Raw genomic sequence first — 19,792 nt, 5'->3', positions numbered from 1 at the left:
CTGTCAAGTGCCTATTAAGGATATTACAGTAATACCTATTAGCACCTTTTAAATTTACATTAACAAAAACAGAGAAATGAGAAGTCAGGAAATGAAAAGAGAAGGGGGGGTGGGAAACCTTACATATGTTATAATTAGCCAAAGCTTAGAGTAACTCAAAAAATCATTAGTAGCTATCTTTTCATTTTTTTCTTAAAACTATACTATACATATCCTGGTCAAATTTGCGTGAGTGGGGAGCCTGGGTAGTTCAGCAGTTGAGTATCTGCCTTTGGCTCAGGGCGTGATCCTGGAGACCCGGGATCAAGTCCCACGTTGGGCTCCCTGCATGAAGCCTGCTTCTCCCTCTGCCTGTGTCTCTGCCTCTCTCTCTCTCTGTGTCTCTCATGAATAAATAAATAAAATCTTTAAAAGAATAAAATAAGATCTGTTACTAGCATCAATTTCCAGTTTATACAAAACTACAGAATAGCGCCTGCCTTCAGCCCAGGGCATCATTCTGGTGTCCCGGGATCGAGTCCCATGTCCGGCTCCCTGCATGGAGCCTGCTTCTCCTTCTGCCTGTGTCTGTGCCTCTCTCTCTCTCTCTCTCTCTCTCTGGGTCTCTCATGAATAAATAACATAAATAAAACAAATAAATAAATTGCATGAGTGATAATTTGCCTCTCATAAATCAAAAACGGGAAAACGAACAAGGACGCTGCTGTGTATGGCTGAGCCCCACACCTGCCCTTTCTTTAACAGGGGAAAGAGAGGGATCCCTGGGTGGCTCAGCGGTTTAGCACCTGCTTTTGGCCCAGGGTGTGATCCTGGAGTCCCGGGATCGAGTCCCACATGGGGCTCCCTGCATGAAGCCTGCTTCACCATCTGCCTGTGTCTCTACCTCTTTCTGTGTGTGTCTCTCATGAATAAATAAAATCTTTAAAAAAAAAATAAAATAAAATCTGTTACTAGCTTCAATCTCCAGTTCATACAAAAAATACAGAATAGTGCCTGCCTTCGGCCCAGGGCGTGATCCTGGAGTCCCGGGATGGAGTCCCGCATCGGGCTCCCTGCATGGAGCCTGCTTCTCCCTCTGCCTGTGTCTCTGCCTCTCTCTCTCTCTATCATGAATAAATAAATAAAAACCTTAAAAATAAAAGGGGAAAGAGATTATTTACGGAGAACCAGAAACCGGGCAATTGAGTGACTTCTCCAAGAGTCAACGCCAACTCAAAACTCCCCAGAAGCCTTCTGAACACTCTTGCCATCCTGCAGAAGGTGAGATCCAGCGGAAGGCAAGTTCCAACAGGTATTGAGCATCCATCCAGCCGAGGCCTGCAATCGGGGAGGAAGTGGGGGGGGGGGGGACGTGCAGGGCTCTGCTCGGCCGCCTCTGTGACGGGAAGCCCTGCTCCCTGCTAGAGGGCGGCGCGTTTCCCACTTTCCTCCCTCAGCCCGTGCGACCCACTGAAGCGCCCTCAAGTCTGAAAAAGCGGTCACCCTGGAGGAAGCTGCCGGGGGAGGCGAGCGGCGGAGCCCAGCCGGGCTGGGGCGGGCCGGCCCGTCACGTGGTCTAAGCCGCGCGCCCCGGGGGCGAGGCGTCTCCCGGGCAGAGCCGGCCACGCGGATGCTAGACCCTCGGGGCTCCAACGCGCCCGAGGCCCGAGGACTTCTCGACGCGCCGCGCCGCGCCCCGCCAGCTGCCGTGCAGCGCCCTGGGCAGAGCCGGGGCACCGGGGCACCGGCCTCGGGGGGGGCCGGGGGCGCTGGGGCAGTAGGCAGAGCGCCCGGGCGCAGCCAGGTGCTGCAGCGCCCGCGCCGCCGGGACGCAGGCGGAGGCAGAGGCGGCGGGGAGGACGGCCGCGGGGCGCCTGCCGCGGGGCGCGCTCACCTGCCACCGGGCCGCCAGCAGCGGGGGCCGCAGCACCAGCTCCCGCAGAAGTGTCCGTGCTCGCGCCGCTGCGGGGGACGCCATCTTAGACAGGAAGCCCTGCACCCCTGCGGCCCCGCCCCTGCGCCCCTACGCCCCGCCCCCAGCGCCCGAGGCCCCGCCCCCAGCGCCCGAGGCCACGCCCCCTTTGTGATCCGAGGTTAAAGACCCGCGCACGTGCCTTCCCTGCCTCTAGGTTCCTGCGGGGGTGGGGGGGGCCCCCCCGGATCTCTCGGGGATGTTGAGAATTTAGTAAAAAAGCACGTCGGGGGTACCCCTTCCCTGTGGCAGGCGCTGCTGAGGACACAGTGAAGGAGGTTGATGGGTTGGTGGGATTGTTTTGCTTTTTGTTTTTTGTTTTTTTGCTCTCCGAGAGGTCAGAGTCTAGTAGGAGAGGTTAACTAGTAACAATGAGGCAAATAAGGATTTTTTTTTTCTTTTAAGATTTTGTTTCTTGGGGATTCCTGGGTGGCTCAGCGGTTTAGCGCCTGCCTTTGGCCCAGGGCGCGATCCTGGAGTCCTGGGATCGAGTCCCGCATCGGGCTCCCGGCGTGGAGCCTGCTTCTCCCTCCTGTGTCTCTGCCTCTCTCTCTCTCTCTCTATGTCTATCATAAATGAATAAATCTTAAAAAAAAAAATTATTTAGGGATCCCTGGGTGGCGCAGCGGTTTAGCGCCTGCCTTTGGCCCAGGGCGCGATCCTGGAGACCCGGGATCGAATCCCACATCGGGCTCTTGGTGCATGGAGCCTGCTTCTCCCTCTGCCTGTGTCTCTGCCTCTCTCTCTCTCTCTCTCTCTCTCTCTCTCTCTCTGTGTGTGACTATCATAAATAAATAAAAATTTTAAAAAAATTATTTATTTATTCATGAGGGACATACAGGGAAGGGTAGAGACTCAGGCAGAGGGAGAAACAGCCCCTCTCCACCCCCGCCCCGCCCCGCCCTGCCCTGCAAGGAACCTGATGCAGGACTCAATCCCAGGACCCATGAGTGGAAGGCAAGGTGCTCAACCGCTGAGCCGACCCAGCTGCCCTGCAAATGAGGACCTAAGCTACCTATCATGAATAGGCAAAGCAAAGAGGACTTTTAGGGCAGTGAAAGTGCACTTTATGATATGATGATGATGGATGCATGTCAGCACGTGTTCATCCCAACCCATAGAATATAACGACACCTGGAAGGAATTTGTAATATGAACTAAAGGCTGTCAGTGATAAGCATGTGTCCGTGTACAACTACGACACACAATGTATTCACGTGGCCGTTGTAACAAATATACCACCGCTCTGGGGGAGGCTACTGACCAGCGCAGAGGCTCGGTATTTGAGTTGCAGGGAAGGGAAAGTGAGAAGGGAAATCTCTGTACCTTCTGCTGAATTCTGCTGTGAACCTAAAGCTGTTCTTAAAAATATAAAGTCATAAAAATAGTTTTAAAAATACTGTCATGGACAATTGCTTAGTTGGGAGTATAGCAGTTAAAAGGGAGGAATGTGGGGCTCCTGGGTGGCTCTGACAGTTGAGGCTCAGCCTTCCACTCAGGCCCCCATCCCACCCCCTGTTCCGCAGGGAGCCACTTCTCCCTCTGCCCTTCTGTTTACTTGTACGCTCGCTCTATCTGCCTCTCTCTCTCAAGTAAATAAATAAAATCACTAAAAATAATTAAAAGGGGGGGAATGTGGGGTGCTGGGTGGTTCAGTGAGTTAAGCTTTTGCCTTCAGCTTAGAACATGCTCTCAAGGTTCTGGGATCAAGCCCCAAATCCTGCTCACTGCACAGCAGGGAGTCTGCTTTGCCCTCTCCCTCTGTGCAACCCCCCTGCTTTTGCTCCCTCTCACACACTCTTTCTCTGTCAAATAAATAAATGAATTTTTTTTAAAGGAGGGGAGGATCCCTGGGTGGCTCAGCGGTTTAGTGCCTGCCTTTGGCCCAGGGCACGATCCTGGAGTCCCAGGATCAGGTCCCGCATCAGGCTCCTGGCATGGAGCCTGCTTCTCCCTCTGCCTGTGTCTCTGCCAACCACCCCCCCATGTCTATCATGAATAAAAATAAATAAATCTTTAAAAATAAAAATAAATAAATAAAAATAAAAAGGAGGGGGAGAGGGGATGAAATATTTACCTCTAGTGTTTTCTGCATGAGTTCCATTTTCAAATAAGAAAAGAACCCAAGATGATAATGAAAAGTCCATCTTTATAAAGAACTCTTCATAAAGAGGAAAAGAGAGGAGTCCAGAAATCACCATTCTATTATCCTTAAATAGTAATTAATGCAGGCCACATTCATCAGTGAGCAGAATTATTCAAAGGAGAGTTTGTGTGAGACTTGGCAATGAGGAGATCAGGCTGTTAAATCCCTACATCCCTAAAACATAGCATTTTAGTATTCTTGAGGCTAGAAGTCTGAAACCCAGCAAAGCTGCACTCCATTCCAGGGACTCTAAGAGACAATCCATTCCATGCCTCTTTCAGCTTCTGGATGCTGGCCTGGGGTTCCCGGGCCACATCACTCCAGCCTCTACTCCAACTTTACTAGATTCTGTGAGGCTGTCCCCAAACCCCCTCTGCCTCTCTAAATATACATATTTGCAAGTATGCTTGCATTTAGAGTCCACCCAGGTAATCTAGGGTAAGTTCTTCCTCAGATCCTTATATTCACCACATCTTTTGCCACTTTATACAAACTAATATTCACAAGTTCTGATATTTTGATGTGGACATAACTTTTAGGGACCCACCATTGATTCTACTGCATGAGTCTTCAGATGGAATGCACTTTGAAGCACATGGCATCACTTGCAATGTTTTCTTGCCATTAAAGTTATTTGAGTTTAATAAACACTGTGGAATTTATGATCATTTACAGGAATACTGGGGATAGAGATATAACATGAACTGACTCTCTAATGAGGGAAAACCAAAATGTGGAACGGTCTTAGGACACCAGCTATGGGATTTTTGGGTGTAAATCAATTGCATTTGAAAAGGTGAAGGAGGATTGTTCTAGAGTAAAAGAGATTTAAGAACATAACCTTAACTAAGGACATAATTTGTGATCCTTATTTGGATTCTAATGAGATCAAAGCAACTCTAAAAAGAGCTCTTTGGGTCAATTGGGAGAATCAGATTTTTGAGTAGTAGATGATCTCAAGGCATTGGAATGAATTTGATTAGCTGTGGCAATGGCATTATAGTTGTGTCAGGCATGTTTTCCTTAGGTCCTGGCTGTGCCCCCTACCCCCCACCCCGCCCACCCCAGCTCCATGTTCACTCCAGCTGTTGCTGTGGTGCCCAGGGTCCTGCAGGTGAAACCTGATGGCACCTTCCCTAGGCTGCACCACAGATCTCTCACTTTCTGCTCTGGGCTGTTTGGGGCTTCTCTGATGCCTCCTGCAGGACACCAGTGGGAAACTTTCCACCTATTCTGTCTGCTTCTGAAGCATTCCATTGCAAACCTGGCAGTGTAAAAGTGTTAACACCCCCCCCCCCCATGTGGCATCCCAGACCATGACATGGGAACCAGTGGACAAACATTCCCCATTTCAGTCACTTAATACACAAGTTGAATGAAATCCTGTAGTTCCTCAGAGGTTCACAATCCAGCCCAGGTGCCCACAGGTGCATCCTTGCATTGACTTTGCCTCCTCCTTGCTTCCACCTTCTCAGTTCCACATTGTTCCTTGGGCTCACTTCCCAAAATAACAACTTGCATGCAAGCCCTTGTTTTAGGCTCTTTTTCTGGGAGGGATCCTAGACTGGGAATGTGGTTATGACAGAGAGTGATCATTTAAAAGGCATGCATATTGAAGTATTTAGAGGTGACATTTCGTGATGCCCAAGCTTTATTTCAACAGCATAAAAGCAGGAAGAGAAAGAAAGGGGGAGATGAAGCAAATGTGGTGAAATATTAGATTGTTGAAAGTGTCAAGTCAATAGGAGAATATTCTTGTGACATTTCCTCCGTTAGAACATATCCGTCCTCTTTACTCAACAGACAAAGGAGGATTTCAGTGCTGTGTCTCTGAGTTAGGAGAGTGCATTCAATCTATAATTTCAATAAATAACAGGCCATATCATTTTTTAAAATTTACTTTGCTTTATACTACGTTATTTACAGTAGATTCTTCCATTGATATTGACATTTAATTCCCAAGGATTACTGATATATACCAATACCATGATATGATAGTACCAGGCACATTGAACTTGCTTTATGTTTCTCAATTATACCTCATCACAACCCTGTGACATTATCTGTCTTTCTTCACTTACACCTCTTACATTTACTTTTTTGCACAATCTTCCCTCCTCTCATACTGCTTCCTGGTTGCCCCTTTGCTCCCCCTCCTTTCTCTTTGCATTTATCCTTTAATTTTAAAAATGAAACTGCTAGTTGGTTTACAAGAAAAAATGGGTTTATTCAGAAATAGCAGAGAATGGCAATACAAGGCAAGAAAACTACAGCAAAAATTATAAGCCAGTCCCCCAGACAAAAGAGAGGAACGTTCTTTTATAGAGGAAAGGAGAAGGGAGCTAGGAGACTGATTAAAACAAAACAAAACAAGCATTGGAGTAAACTGGGAGCTGGAATTAGAGTGGCTTCTCATTGGCTGACTTGTGACTATCTCTCATTGACTGGGCTGTTGCCAGGAGCAGAGGAAAACCTTTCTTCCCCCTGCTGGGTAGGAAAGTAGTACCTAAAGTAGTATCCTGAGCAAGGTCCATCTTTTTTGATTTGATTTGCAATTGACCAGGAGTGGTGGGCATGACAGGTCCCTTGACAGCCTCCCAACTATACTTTAGTGACATTTCCTTTTATCAATCCTGTCTCTCTCTTTCTTCCCTTCACTTTCCCCCCCCTTCCTACCTTTCTTAATTGCAACATTTTTTTTTCTGCAGATTAGCTTGCAAATTTTATGGCTCAAATTCAAATCCCCATTCAACCACATCCTATCTGAGTGACCTCAGGTAAGTTACTTGAGCTCTAAGCCTAAATTTGCTCATTCATAAAATGAACAAAGCACTTTAGTAACAGTGCATTGTAGCAGTGAGGTAAGTGCTTGTTTGTTTACTGGGTTCAGTCTCTGGCAGATGGAAAGTAATCAAAATTGTTTTCTATTATTATTATCACTGTTACTTATTACTCTATTATTTTTTAAGATTTTATTTATTTATTCATGACAGACACACAGAGAGGGAGAAAGAAAGGCAAAGACACAGGCACAGTCCTGACGTGGGACTGGACCCAGGGTCTCCAGGATCCGGCCCTGGGCTGAAGGCAGTGCTAAATGGCTGAGCCACCCGGCCGCCCTTATTACTCACTTTATTTTTTTTTATTTTTATTTTATTTTATTTATTTATGATAGGCACACAGTGAGAGAGAGAGAGAGGCAGAGACATAGGCAGAGGGAGAAGCAGGCTCCATGCACCGGGAGCCCGACGTGGGATTCGATCCCGGGTCTCCAGGATCGTGCCCTGGGCCAAAGGCAGGAGCTAAACTGCTGCGCCACCCAGGGATCCCTATTACTCACTTTAAATGTAGCAGTGACTATGACCAATGTGATTGCCACATCCATGGTGTTTATAATGGAGCTATTGAGAAAAATGAAACATGAAGCTAGTAAATGGCAGAACCAGGGTTTAAATTGAGACCTGAGGGATCCTTGGGTGGCTCAGCAGTTTAGCACCTGCCTTCGGCCCAAGGCGTGATCCTGGAGTCCCAGAATCGAGTCCCACATTGGGCTCCCTGCATGGAGCCTGCTTTTCCCTCTGCCTGTGTCTCTGCCTCTCTCTCTCTCTCTCTCTCTCTCTCTGTGCCTCATGAATGAATAAATAAAATCTTTAAAAATAAATAAATAAATTGAGACCTCTTTGTTTCCAGTTTTTTAAGATTTATTTCTTTTTATTTGACAGGGAGTGAAGGAGAGAGTGGGGTTTGGGGTGGGGTCAGAGGGAGAGAGAGAAAGGGAATCTTGAGCAGACTCTCTGCTCAATGAGGAGCCCAACTTGGGGCTTGATCTAACAACCTCAAGATCACAAACCTGCACTGAAATCAAGAGTCAGACACTTAACTGAGTCACCAGATTCCCTTAGACCTGACTGTTTTTAAGTGTCAAATGACAAAACTAAAACTTAGCAATGAGTTTGATGTCTTTTGTTCAAGGGGAAATAATCCATGGATTGAGGGAAAACAGTGCTTCACAAGCAGTGGCCCAAATTTCTCGAAGGGTTTAGGGCAAAAGGGAGTAAGATGTGCTGGGACAAATCCATAATTTCACATGGTTTCTACTCCCCTGAGTGGATAGGTGAATTCTTCATGCCTTTGACAGGAAAAGTGAATGATATCATTAAGAATTGCATAATGTCTTGATGATTTTTTGAATAATGCCAACTATTTAGCATGATTTTAGCCAAAATTTCTTTTAGCTCAATAACAGGTAGCATCTCTTCCTGATCTCTGGGTTGTGGTAGGGTATGGTGAATGGGTCGGTGAAACAATAGAAAAAATATATCATTCTCTCCTTTGATTTCTGACACAGAGCTACAAGAACCCATAGGAGAATCTTTTATTCCCACGAGGCAACTCTCGGTGGGCTCTTGGATAGCCCCAGGATGAGGGCAGATCACCAGAGAGATTAAACCATGATTGGAAGCTTGGAGATTTCAGCCCACCTCCCATCTTTTGTGAAGGGGAGAGCAGCTGGAGATTGAGTGAACAATTGATTGAGTCTACATGATAAATCCCTCCATAGAAATCCATATAGTACTAGGTACAAAGAGTGTCCAGGTTGGTGAACATAACCACATGCTGTAGGGAGACACCCCCAACTCCATGGGGGCAGAAGCTCCTTTGCTCAGGCCCTTCTGGACCTCACCCTATGATTCTCTCCATCTGGCTGTTTGTCTGGATTCTTTATCACATCCTTTACTGCATTATATACCAATAAAAGTAAGTAAATATTTCCTTGAGTTCTATGAGCTGTTCTAGGAAATAATCAAACCCACGAAAGGGTTTATGGGAACCTCTGATTTATAGCTGGCTGGTCAGAAGTACAGGTGATAACCTGGGATTTATGATTGGCATCTGAGGTGGGGAGCAGGGTCAGTGTTGTGAGACTGAGCCCTTAACCTATGGGGTCTACACTCTGTTTAGTGTCAGAATTGAATTAAATTGAATTCTAGGACACACCCAGCTGGTTTCAGAAAGAATTACTTGGCATGTGGAAAACCTCAGTCCATTCAAAGGGAGAGTTTGCCGTTCTAAGGAAAATCAGATCAAATTACTAAAGACAACTGACATGGAAGTATGATTTATTATTAAAGTATTTGATTATAACTCAAAATACAAATTATATTTCTATACCAGGGGAAAAAAAGGGAAATCTATTTGAGTTCCATTTCTGAAAGGCAAAATTTTGTGAGTTCAACCTGGGATATTTCCTGTGGCCTAATTGGATAAAAGCAATTCACTTATTTGATCCAATTCCTTGTAACTTGTCCATCTGACTAATTTCAAATGGCAAGGGCAGAAAGGCCTAGTTTGAGTGTATACCAGGGTTTTTAGTCAGGACTCCTTTTGTTGTCAGAGGCAGAAACTGAAGCCAAACCCATGGTATTTACTGGCTGACAGAAAACACCCCAGAAGAAGGGGCATCTGGGTGGCTCAGTGGTTTAGTGCCTGCCTTTGGCCTAGGGCATGTTCCTGGAGTCCCAGGATTAAGTTCCACATTGGGTTCCCTGCATGGAGTCTGCTTCTCCCTCTGCCCATGTCTCTACCTCTCTCCCCCTCTCTCTCTCTCCCTTTCATGAATAAATGAATAAAATCTTAAAAAAAAAAAAATCCCAGAAGCAAAGAGTGCCCATTCTTAAAGATAACTGGTATCATGGACGCAAACATCATGAGAAGTCTGTCTCTCTCTTGGTCTCTGGTCTGAGTTTCTCTCAGCTTGGCTTCTTTCAAACCCCCCACCCCTTTTTTTACATGGTGAGGAACTTAGGAACTTGGGGTTCTAGTATCACATCTGTAACTTTTCTTGATTAGATGAAAGAGAGCCCTCATGTCCCAGCTCAAATTCTAAAAGTAGCTAAGATTCTGAGGCAGACCATTGGAGTCTCAGTTCCATTCCTGAATAAATCTCTTGGGCCAAAGAGACTTGCCATGCTGCTTTGGGTTGGGTTCAAGTACAAGTGGTTTGATTAAGGAAGTTCTCCCAGTGGGAAATGTTAAGGGAATGGGAGAAAGAAGAAGAGGAAAACAGTCAATTAAAACTAATTTCAGATGAAGTGCTGGCCAACCCCTGATCTCACAGGGAGCTCTGGAGCATATTCACATATCAGAGTTTGTCCCCATCTTGAAAGAAGGGAGCTGGGGTTTTGCCACTGTACACTAGTCATTGACCATAGGTTACCCTGAGGAAATATAATCTTCTAGATATTTTTAGCTCTGGCGCTCTAGAGGTGAGACAGCTCCAGTACCCCAAGGGCAAACCTCTGAAGAAGGTTGCAGGTATTAGCAATTTGTAGCATAGGCCAGGGAAGTTGGGGACTGGGCATACAACATTGACTAGTATTGTCCATATATCCCCATCCCTGAGTGGCCAAAGTGTTGATCTTTGTGATTGGCAGCTCCAAGGAGAACCATGTTTTTGAGTGGAGAAGCAACAGTTTACTGAAAGAGGGACGATCCTATTAACTAAATAAGAAAGAGGTGACAGGCAGGCAGAATAATGAATGTCAATTCTGTGTAGCCTCAACTCATTTGGACTCACCAAATTTAATCCCAAACAAGTTGAGTCAAGGTCATATAAACACACACTTGGAGAAGGAATTATTACATTCACTGAGCATGTCACTAACACTATTTTTGTTAACAGCTTCATCAAGGTATAATCAGATACAATAAAAGGCACATATTTAAAGTGTAAGTTTGATAAAATCTGACATATGTGTACACCCATGAAACCATCACAACCATCAAGATAATGAGCATCCCCATTGCCCCAGAAGCTTCCCTTTCTTGTCCGTCATTTCCACCTCTCCTGATTTCCCCATCCTCAAGCAATCACACATGTGCTTTCTGTCATGATAGATTATTTTGTATTTTCTAGAGTTTTACAAAAATGGAACCCTACAGTATGTGCTGTTTGTTCTTGGTCCAACATAATTGAGATTAATCATGTTGTTTTGTGCATCATTCCTTTTATTGCTGAGAAGCATTCTGTTGTAAAAATACAATTTGTTAATCTATTCAACTATTGATGGAATCTAACACTTTTATATATCATATACATTACATTTATATGTCATATTCTTTCATCATTTAGATTTAATGCCCATTTTACAAAAGAGGCATTTATGCTCAGAGAGATGAACTAAGTTACCTGATAAATCAGCTCCTAAGTAGTGGAGCTTAGATCTCAGGTTTTGGGGGGTTCTTTTTGTTCTTTGGCAAAGCCTATGTTTTTTTCCACTCTTTCCATTCATCTGAAAACATAGACACCACTTGATTGTTATTCACTTTAATTGGTAAAATGTATATTTCAGAAGTTTTCCAAGTTTATACTCTTGCATAAGAGCCTTACCTTTAGCTTTGATGTTTCTTTATGCCATAACTAGGAAATAGCTCTCTTCTCTCTTTCCTCTTAAAATTAATAAAATAAAGTAATTCAGTAGGATGCTCCCTAGAGATTGGCAATGATCGGTCATTTTTACTCTACTATACCAAGTCATTTGTCCATTTCATTATTGAGCTAAACAGCTGATGGTTTAAGAAGTCAGCACTAAGTGCATGCCCCATACAGGTGCCTTGAGATTTCAGAGTAAAATGGGAAATAATACTAGACAAAAGCAATGGGAATTTCAGCAGACTTCTCCATGACAAAATCTCACATCTCACTTCTTAGAAAACACCACTGCACCAACACTAGCACCTTAAATTTATAAATTTACATTTTGGACTTGTGAATGTCAAATCCCCCAGTACAGTTGTAAACTCTTTGAAAAGCATCCACCAAACCAACTCTATAAAATCTGGATATCCAAACTCCAAGTTTTAACTTCACTCAACCCAGAGGGTGTACACTCTAACTTGCCAGACCTAAAGTCTTTCGACAAGGAGATGCCTAAGAATACAGTTTGAGAGATTTTACCTATGTTATAATAACCTCATAAAGCAGTGGGAATTGAAGAGCTCGGCAGACAATGAGCCAGAGGGAAGATGAGTAGAGTCTGGGTTATTAAGAATGCAGCAGATTTTGTTAGAGTTCTTCCCACATCTCCTATGTCCTCACCCCTATATTCAGAAGGCTACTTACTGAAATCCCTTCAATTCTCCCTGGCTGAGGTCATTTGTCTGCCTTTAAGAACAGGCTTGGCCAGCATGCAGGATAAGCCAAAAGTGTAGAAAGGTTAATTCCCCTAGAAGCAATCCTCAACAAATAACAGATTATTGATGGATAAATACTCCAGTTCCCTTGTGCTTGGGTGGGATAATTCTAAAGGTATCCTACTTTGTCTCAGAGTTTCTCGCCTGCTTGATAAATCACCATTATTGTCTTCCTTCCCTTCTCTTTCTTACTTCCAACACCTTTATCTGTGCTTCCTGGAATCACTTCCCAAGTAAACTTCTTGCACCAAAATCCTTGTCTAAGAGGCTGCTATTGGGGAAAGCCAAACAAAGGCAGACATTAACTAGAGTAGTAACAGCAACCACTGTAACAAGTCCACAGCATATTGGGTTCAAGGCTTCATATATATTAACCCATCCAATACCCATAGAGAATGTAAAAAAAGGTAGGTGTTTTTTATTCCCCTTTGACTGATGAGGAAATCAAGTCTTTGAAAAGTCAAGAACATTACTCAATTTCATGCATTAAATAGCTGAGTCAGGTCTTCCCCAGGTCTGAGTGACTCCCAACTCTGTTTTATACACTATCAAAACTCACAGGCCAGCCCCCTTAGAGTCGTGGAGTGCACCATAATACAAGCTTACTTTGTGGCCCTCGGAAATGCCAACATCTTTTTCTTATACGGTTGATAGCACCCAGGAAAGGACTAAGTATATTGTAGCTCCCAGCAGAAACTAGTAAAATCAGAAAGATTTTTTTCTTTATTTGTTGTGCATCTTTTGAAGCCTTGACATGCATTTTAAAATGAGCATTAGCTCTCCTAGCTGTGTTTGCAGAAGTAATATCAAAATGATACCCTATTCACGTTTCTGTCTACCATTTATTTTGGCCTCACTGGTGTGCTGATGAAATTACTATAAGTGAACATTCTCATTCTGTGCTTCTCATTATTGAGGAAAGAAACTCAAGGAGTTCCCAATATATTTTATTTTTTTAATATGATAACACACACACTGTTTTCCTTGTTCTTGTATATATGCGATTTATCTATCAGAGCAACTTCTATTTCTTATTCATTCTTATTCTTATTTTTCATGCATATGCCAGAGAGAAGGAATTTTAATCACTGAAGTAGCATTTGTATAATAAAAGTGATCTCCGCAATTCCTTCAGTGAAGAGCAGGAATAAATGATCTATAGATTCTTAATGCATTGCTCCAAATACGAGTTTCAATTTGCGCAGAAGTTTCAATAAATTGTTCTGTGTCCCTAAAGACCTGCAGATGCCTCACGGGATATATTGTAAAGGATTCCATTTAGAAAGAATTTTATGAGTAATATATTCTCTGCACTTGTCTCTCCTCTGTTAATGGCTAACGACATTGAATAATATAAGCATGCTGTTTTTCTTTTCCTTTAATAAGAGGTCTAGCATAAACGTCACTCTGTAGTTTTTTTAATTTTTCAGAATTCAGCACAAACTTTTCCCTTTTTTTATATTTAAATTCGATTTGCCAACATACAGTATAACACCCAGTGCTCATCCCATCAAGTGCCCACCTCAGTGCCTGTCACCCAGACACCCCATCCCCCCATCCTCCTTCCCTTCTTCCCTTTTGTTCATTTCCCAGAGTTAGGAGTCTCTCTCATAGTTTGTGTCCCTCTCTAATTTTTCTGACTCAGTTCCTCTCCTTTCCCTTATAATCCCTCTCACTATTTCTTATATTCCACGTATGAGTGAAACCATATGATGATTGTCCTTCTCCGATAGAGTTATTTCATTCAGCATAATACCCTCCGGTTCCATCCACGTCGAAGCAAATGGTGGGTATTCGTCCTTTCTAATGGCTGAGGAATATTCATGTGTGTGTGTATATATGTATATATATATACACACACACATATATATATATATATATATAATGTATACACACACACACACACACGCACCCCACATCTTCCATATATATACCACATCTTCCTTATCTGTTCATCTGTCGAAGGACATTGTGGCTCCTTCCACAGTTTGGCTGTTGTGGACATTGCTGGTATGAACATGGGGGTGCAGGTGTCCCGGCGTTTCACTACTCAGTATCTTTGGGATAAATCCCCAGCAGTGCAATTGCTGGGTCATAGGGCAGTTCTATTTTTAACTCTTTGAGGAACCTCCACACTGTTTTCCAGAGTGGCTGCACCAGTTCATGTTCCCACCAACAGTGCAAGAGGGTTCCCCTTTTTCCACATCCTCTCCAACATTTGTTGTGTCCTGTCTTGTTAATTTTAGCCATTCTGACTGGCGTGAGGTGGTACCTCATTGTGGTTTTGATTTGTATTTCCCTGATGGCAAGTGATATGGAGCATTTTTTTCATGTAGCACAGGATTTCAAAGCACAGCACAACAGGAGTTGAGACCAAATGAGAGCTTACACTTGTACAACAATTAACTCTATACTTAAGAAGTAGCATCACTACACTCAGTTTTTATCTGTGGTACCTTTACAATATGCCTATGGCACAGTATTATTATTATACCCATTTCTTAGGCCATAACCGAGGCTTAGAAAGGGTAAGTAATTTATTGAAGGTCACACAGTTATTACAATGTTTTAATGTTACCCACAAGTTTTGTCATTTTGTACCTTTATAACCCATTCTACTTAGACTTATCATATAGTCACTGCCCTACAGTTTAGTCTAAACATCAAATATTTTGTCTTTAAAACTTGGCACTTGTTCCAAAGGCATTAAGTAGTTTATGCTTTACATTATGTGGCTGAAGACTTTTTATTTTACGTTGTTGGATATAAGAAGTGGTAACCCGTATTTTTGAGACATCTCAATCAATTTTAACCTATTAAATGATAACATCAAATTTTTCATGTTTTTTGTTGTTTGGGTAGTTAAAAAGATCACAGAATTTACTTACATATGCTCATGATTCATTTCTGGCTTTACTGTGGTCTGATAGTATTGATGGAGGACGGTTTAAAACATAAATTAATTATCATGCATAGAATAAAGAACTGTTTTTCCTCTCAAATTTTAATTTTAGATTTTTTTAGCCTAAGGAGGTTATGAAGCTTCATGTCTGATATCCAAAACCTTCATGCAAGTCTAACATCAGTAGAGTATCCTTTTTGAAATTGTTTTTAAAATTTCATATGGAAAAGGAGAGAGAGGAATTTATCACCCATTTTTACCTTGTTCGGTTTCTAACCTGTGCCATGCATGTCCCGGTATTACTTACTTTCATTGTATTGGTGTAACAGCCATGAGAAGCAGATTCTAATGAACCCTAGATTTTTCACCAAGGCTCTACAAGGTCAGGGAACTTGCCTAAGCTGATGCCAATGGGAAGAGGCAGGATGGTGACTGGAATCCTGAACTGCCAAGCTTGATGACCCAGGGATTTTTCCATTCCAGTGTATTCCAAAGCATGGATGGCCCAGAAAACTAATTTTAAGAATGATGATAAGTATTACATGAAAATAAGGTTTTCATATAGGCCAAATTAATTTGGGAAACAACAAAGTTAGCCAGAGTTCTTCACTCCAGGAGTTTTTCAGTCTGGATGGTGGCAAGCAAAATTCTAAGATAGCCCCCCAACATTACAACCCCTGGGTCCTACATAATCTCCTCCCCTTGAGAAAGTGTGGGATTTGTGAAACTGTTGGGACATTACTCCTATAATTAGACTATGGTATATGGCAAAGATGAAGAATCCCAAATCAGTTGACTCAGAATTAATTTAAAAAGCTATTTTCCTGGGTGGGCCTGACTTAATCAGGTGAAAGCCCTTTAAAGAGAAACTGGGATCATCCTGCTGACCGTGAAAAACAAGTAGGCATGTGTAATTACCTATAGAGAGGGCTCTCTCTAGTTGCTGAGGGCCTGAATCCAAACTCCAAAAGGAACTGAATTCTGGCAGTTAGCACATGAGCTTGGAAGAGGCCTGAGTTCCAGAAAAGAACACAGCTCAACCAATGCTGTGATATCGCTCGTGTGAAAATCTGTGCAGAAAACCCAGCTAGGCCAAGCCTGGACTTCTGAGCCATGGAAGCTGTGGGCCTTGTTTTATGCTGCTAAGTTTGTGGCAATGTATTATGCAGCATTGAAAACTAATGTGGAGAAATAACACTTAATTGTCAAGAAATCTTTTCTTTCTAACATTTTTTCCCCAGTGTATCTCGTAAGACTAGTGTTTTTTAGGGCTTCTAGGTGATTCAGTCTGTTAAGCATCGGACTCTGGATTTCAGCTCAGGTCATGATCTCAGGGTCATGAGATCAAGCCCCAAGCTGGGCTCTGCACTGAGTGGGGAATCTGTTGAGATTCTGTCTCTCCCTCTGCCCTCCCCAAATAAAAATGATAAAAATAAAAAAGACTGGTGTTTTGTAAAATTAATTTTTAGGAAATGCTGCATTTTAAATGACTTTCATCTCTCCATTGGAGAAAGAGTAGTAGTCAGCATACAACATTTGCTTCCAGGAACAGACAGACTTTGTTTCAATTAAGAGAAGGGACACGTGCTCCTTTAGGGGACCAGACTCTGCAGGATGAGCACTGAAGCTGATAAAATAACAAGTACAAAGGAAAATGGCAAGGTTTAAGTTTTGCAATGGTTAATTTTCTACATCAACTTGACTGGGGCACAGGGATTTGAATTTGGTTAGGCATTATTTCTGGGTGTGTCTGCAGGGATGTTTCTAGATGACATTAACTGAGTCAGTAGACTGAGTAGAACAGATTGTCCTCCCCAGCATGGGTGGGCCTCGCTTAATCCACTGAAGGACTGAGTAGAACAAAAGCCTGAGTAAGAAAGAATTGTCTGTCTCTACTCGACTGTCTTCAAGCTGAGACATCAGTCTTCTGCCTTTGGCCTCAAACTTACACTGGAACTTATACCATTGGCTCTCCTGGTTCTCAGGCCCTTGAACTTGGACTATAATTTTGTCATCAGTTCTCCCACATGCCCAACTGGCCAACTGCAGATCTTTGCCTTCTCAGTCTCTGTAATCTTATGAACCAATACATATACACATACATATATATTTATATTTGTAAATATAATGTATAAATATAACTATTCTCTTGGTTCTGTTTCTCTGGAGAACTATACTGATGTGACTGGGTTCATAGTGATGGAGAGTGGTGGGAACCTAGAGCAATGAGTGGCCACTAGGACAGTTCTTCAAATGGTGATGTTTATCCTGGGAAATCATTGCAGTTTGAGGCACTCCCCTTTTCAGCCTGACCAGTTCTGAAATCTAAACCATCATTTCCCTAGATTTGATGAGTGATACTTTCCAAAAACACTGTAGGAATCCAAAATGCCAATAATGTACAATAAAAAGCATAAAAGTCAAAAAGACCATTTTGAGTGGGCCTGATTAGGATATATCCCTCTTGTAAAAAAGCCTCATTTGTGATGGTTTGCATATGAAATTAAAGAGAGAGGAATGCCCCGGTAACTCAGTGGTTGAGCATCTGCCTTTGGCTCAGGGCATAATCATGGGGTCCTGGGATTGAGTCCCACATCAGGCTCTTCATAGGGAGCCTACTTCTCTCTCTCTTTCTCTCTCTCTCTCTCTCTCTCTGTGTCTCTCATGAATAAATAAATAAAATCTTAAAAAAAGAAAGAAATTAAAGAGAAAGGGCATATCCTAGATGATTCCTAGGTTTCTGCTGGCAAACCAGATGGCTGGTTGGTGGTAGCCAAGACTGAAAAGGGGACAAAGGTTTAGTAGAGAAAGGTCATTGGTTAAGTCATATTGACTTTAAAAAAAAAATGTATTTATTTATTCATGAGAGACACAGAGAGAGAGGCCGAGACATAGGCAGAGCGAGAGGCAGGCTCCCTGCAGGGAGCCCAATGCGGGACTCAATCCCAGAACCTCAGGATCATGACCTGAGCCAAAGGCAGATGCTCAACTGCTGAGCTACCCAGGGGCCCCTAAGCCATACTGATCTCAAGATGCCTTTGAGATATTCAAAAAAGAGATGTCAAAAAAGGCAATTAAATATGTGGTCACTTCTAGGCTAGAAGTATACATATTGTGGACCACCTGCATAAATGTCATCACTGAAGCTATGACCATGGAGGAGATTGTCCAGGGATGGGGGAAAAAAGAAATTCTAAGATTCCAGAGGAATTCCTATAGTTAGTGGGCTGATGGAGGAGGATAAACCTGAAAGGGTGACAAGAATCTTCTGTAAAAGCATAAGATGATGAAGTTTGAGCTCCTACTCGAAGGATAATTAAGCTTCTGACTAAAAATAGTAGGACAGACATTCAGGGATGGAGGGAACGTAATGAACTGAATCACTCAGGACAACGTGAGCAGGGCAGATATACGGAAGAGCAAGTTACACAGTTTGATTGTTGAGCCTGAGAGGGAGACAGAATGACAAAGGAAATGGTTGCCATATGATGAAGAATCTCCAAAGTCGCTGTTAAAGTTTGTATTCACTCAGCAGACATATAGTTTTTAAACTTGGGAGGCTGAGTGTCATGGCTCTGGACATCCTATCTACACCTTAACTGTAGCACCTTGGCTTTTTCTTTTCATATATGGCTAAGACAGTACTTTCAGATGTAAATCTGTGGGTTTTTTTCCCTCTGTATATCGTTCCATTCAAATAGAGATTTGCTTTGTGCTCATTGCCTGTTTTGTTTTTCCATTCATAGAGGCCAGGGGTTAGAAACATAAATTGCCTAGAATCACCAGGCGGGTAATGTAAACAGATGAAGTGCATTGGATGCAGGAAAATCAAGAAACGATGAGGTCTGCGGTCAACTGGAGAGCACTTTTCTCCTTTAAAGGATACGGATTTGAGCTTAAACAGAAATACTGTGCAAGCCACACAAAGCTTGTCTGGGCTGTAGTTACCCCAAGTATTTTATGTTTATGACCTCAGAATTAAACTTGGAAGAAACAGGTAAAGAAGGTAGCAAAAAATTAAAAGGCACAAAATTTACAGGTTTACTAGAATATGCTAAAGAAGCAAACAAGAGATTGCAGCTGCAACACTCCACACCCTAAGATGGGGGAAATTCCTCCAGACTTGTGGGGGGACACCAAAAGGAGAGTTTAGAGGGTTCCTGAATTCCTCCTGTCTGGGCTGCCAAGGAAGTAACAAGACCTCAAGGCAGTGGCTGTATATGGGCAGACATGATGTCTGCAGACGAGCAAGCAGAAGAGAGCAGAGAGTCTTTACCCTGGAAGGGTCCAGGTGCACAGGGACAGTGAAGCACTCAACAGCAATTCCTTGGGACCCACATATGAATGCAGACCAGAGAACACCCTCTATCCTTAACTTGTTGGCTCTGTGCTCAACCCTGGAAATATAGAGATGGTCACAGTTTAGGCTGAAGTGGTTTTCTTGCTTCTAGAAAAGTTGAGGGACTATGGTGCCTGGGTGGCTCAGTCGGTTAAGCATCTGCTTTTGGCTCAGGTCATGATCTCAGGGTCCTGGGATTGAGGCCCATGTCAGGCTCCCTATTCAACAAGGAGTCTACTTCTCCCTCTGCTCCCAGCTCCA

The 19,792-nt window shown here is 43.2% G+C and overlaps 1 protein-coding gene and 1 long non-coding RNA gene across 2 annotated transcripts in view; one reads left to right on the top strand and one right to left on the bottom strand.

Annotated features, from left to right (window-relative positions):
- The window catches only part of SUCLG2 (succinate-CoA ligase GDP-forming subunit beta), a 263,193-nt gene extending 261,192 nt beyond the window's left edge, over positions 1–2,001 (bottom strand). The window contains exon 1 of the mRNA XM_077858123.1: positions 1,874–2,001. Within this exon, the coding sequence (XP_077714249.1) occupies positions 1,874–1,957 (84 nt within the window). The 5' untranslated portion in view covers positions 1,958–2,001. The remainder of the gene's footprint in view (positions 1–1,873) is intronic.
- A 62-nt stretch (positions 2,002–2,063) lies between these two features.
- LOC144291216 (uncharacterized) lies at positions 2,064–19,696 on the top strand. The gene is made up of 3 exons (XR_013358539.1): positions 2,064–2,237; positions 6,806–6,874; positions 18,939–19,696. It is a non-coding gene; the product is annotated as an uncharacterized LOC144291216 (long non-coding RNA).
- The last annotated feature ends 96 nt before the right edge of the window (positions 19,697–19,792 follow it).

The sequence above is a fragment of the Canis aureus genome, chromosome 19, assembly GCF_053574225.1.
Source record: "Canis aureus isolate CA01 chromosome 19, VMU_Caureus_v.1.0, whole genome shotgun sequence".
NCBI lineage: Eukaryota > Metazoa > Chordata > Mammalia > Carnivora > Canidae > Canis > Canis aureus.
The sequence above is the reverse complement of the archived record's forward strand: the minus strand, read 5'-3'. Positions and strand labels throughout refer to the sequence as shown.